This window comes from Gavialis gangeticus, unplaced genomic scaffold, assembly GCF_001723915.1.
Source record: "Gavialis gangeticus isolate Ggan-Ray unplaced genomic scaffold, GavGan_comp1, whole genome shotgun sequence".
Classification (NCBI taxonomy): domain Eukaryota; kingdom Metazoa; phylum Chordata; order Crocodylia; family Gavialidae; genus Gavialis; species Gavialis gangeticus.
Window position 1 is genome coordinate 105,039,329 of NW_017729024.1, and position 2,414 is coordinate 105,041,742.

Here is a 2,414-nt window from a genome sequence, read left to right on the forward strand (position 1 = left end):
CTGCAGAGAGGGGAGCAGCTCTAGTAGCTGCTGCTCATCCTATAGGAACTGGAGATTTTCCCATAGTTTCTACAAGCAGGGACCTGCTCTGGGAGCTGTCCTGTACCTTGCAGGACCTGGAGCTGTTCCCAGGGGGCCCCCAGCCAGAACACTGGCTTTTGCCCAGGGCAGATCTTGCCATGGCTGTCAGCAGCACTATCAACTATTATTCTTTGAAGGCATGACATCCATCACATAACAAAAGAAAACTTCTAGTGTTAATACAGAAATGTTATTTAGTCTCTCAGTACACTAACAGTTACTGGGAACTTGTATACACAAAATTTGAAAAATATATATATAAATGTACACACACACAGAAGCCATTCTTTTTCAAAATTATCTAACCTAAAGTTAAGCTTTGGATGTTGAGATTTTAGAAGTCAATTAAATGATTTAGACACATCCCATTCACTGGAAATACTAACATTGATTGAGGACTTATCCAAAGGTCAAAGCAGATCTTGACTTGGTGACTAAAGAGTCAAGTACAAATGTAATAATTTACGACTGAAAAAGTAAGTATAATAGACAAGATTTTTTATTTAAAATTAGAAAAAAAAAATCAACTAAAATTAAAAATATATCCTACCTTAAGATTTTACACTGCCACCAAATCCTTGCAGTAATTGAGTGCTTTTCATATACAAATCAGTACGAACAGAGACTTCATAGAACTCAAGCCTATGTTGCTTCTCCCTTGTAAGGGTAAAAACCCTACAAGGGTAGGCTGGGTATTTTATATATATATTCTAACAATAGAAAAGCTGTTTTAAAAAGGATTTTAATTTAGAAAAACAAATCTTGACTTTTAATTCACCTTACTTTCTAAACATGCAAACTGTGCTATACACACACAGTTCTACCAAAAGAAGTTTTCTTTTGATCCTTCCAAGGATTTCCACAGGTTATAGCTAGATCCAAAAATGTCGGCCAATCACAAAAAGCAATGAAGTGCAATAAAAAGGTGAAAATCCAAGAATTTTTTCATTTAAATTAACTGGGCCTTGATGGCAAAGACAAAAATCTGAGGCAGATATTATGTAGTTCCTTTAAGTTTTCTGTAAAGGTGAAAAAGTTACCTAACAAATGTTTGGAAATTAAAATATTAATAGGTACCTACCTAGTCTTTACAATCTCCAGATAATTCCAACATGAAAGCGATACCAGCCAATACGTTCAGGAACCCAAACAACTACCTGATAATGCTTCATACCATTGGAAAACAAAGGATTTTACAAATCCAGAGAGCATAAATGCATAGTTTCCCAAAGAGCTTCCAACTGCCACCAAAAGCAGGTCACAAATCAAATGGAAAAGTGAAACAGCAAACAGGATGGGGTGTCAAAATTTCAAGTGTCCTGACCTCAATTTCTCAGACTTCGAAAGCCTGAAAGCAGTTGTTTTATACCACAAGAAACTGCTATTTCCAGTGTTTTCCAAGGCAAAACAATTAGATCTGGGTGAGCGCTGTGTATATCTATCTCTTTTGATACACTACTGCTAAAGTGGCAACCGTCCTTCCATTTGACTAGGTTTTGTATTTTCTTCCCAAATCTTACCTCTTGCAAAAGCTCAACATTCTGTTCTAGTAGGCCAATCAAAGATGAACACTCCCCTGTTATGTCCAGACACACCTCACAGAAGCATAAAACCTGCAGACAAAGCTGGGACAACTGGAGTTTCCAAAATACAGGGTAGCGCAGTAGACTCTGGAATAAGTCTTCTAGAAACAACAATACTTCCGTAATTTGTGGCAAGTCTTTTATCTGTAGGCAGAAGACATATGGGGAAAAAATGTGACACACAAGTTCATTTGCCTTCTGAAAAGGGTGGAGGCATTTCTATAGTCAGACAAATAGTAGCATGATTTTTTCCTTGCTGCTAATATTTGTAGAACTTCACAAGGAATGCCAATAACAGCATCAAGATTTCCAGGTCAGATCAGTCTTTAAACAAGATGACTAACTGCAAAGTTGGAAGTTTATAAGTAAAATTAGAAAAAACACTTTCAAAATTAAAAAACATTGTCCTTATCCTCCTAAAAGGTGACAAGGAAACATCAGTTGCTTGGGGTTGTGATTTGCTACAGCATATAGTTTAATTCCTGGGTGAGGGATTACCAAATGGATCAAGCTCTGCAAGAGATTCTTAAAGGGTAAATACTGAATTTACAAAACTCATTTTTCTTGTGATCTTGTAGCAAAACTCCCAGTTTTTCTTTTTTTTTTTCTTCTGAAATGCATTCCATCCCTCCCCAACTATTTCTGAAGTTTTCTATCCCTCTCTATTCTCTATAGATAAGTATGAGTAAGTCAAGACATAGGATAAGCTTTAGGGGTGTAGATTGTAGCCATGTTGGTCTAAGGACATAG

The 2,414-nt window shown here is 36.6% G+C and overlaps 1 protein-coding gene across 5 annotated transcripts in view; it reads right to left on the reverse strand.

Annotated features, from left to right (window-relative positions):
* Positions 1 to 2,414, reverse strand: part of FOCAD (focadhesin) — a 318,854-nt gene that overhangs the window by 208,595 nt on the left and 107,845 nt on the right. For all 5 annotated transcript variants that reach the window (XR_002097361.1, XM_019517493.1, XM_019517495.1 and 2 more), the window contains exon 8: positions 1,602 to 1,808. Coding sequence is in view for 4 of the 5 variants with exons in the window: in XM_019517493.1 (XP_019373038.1) it covers positions 1,602 to 1,808 (207 nt within the window). In the remaining variant the exon portion in view is untranslated. The remainder of the gene's footprint in view (positions 1 to 1,601; positions 1,809 to 2,414) is intronic.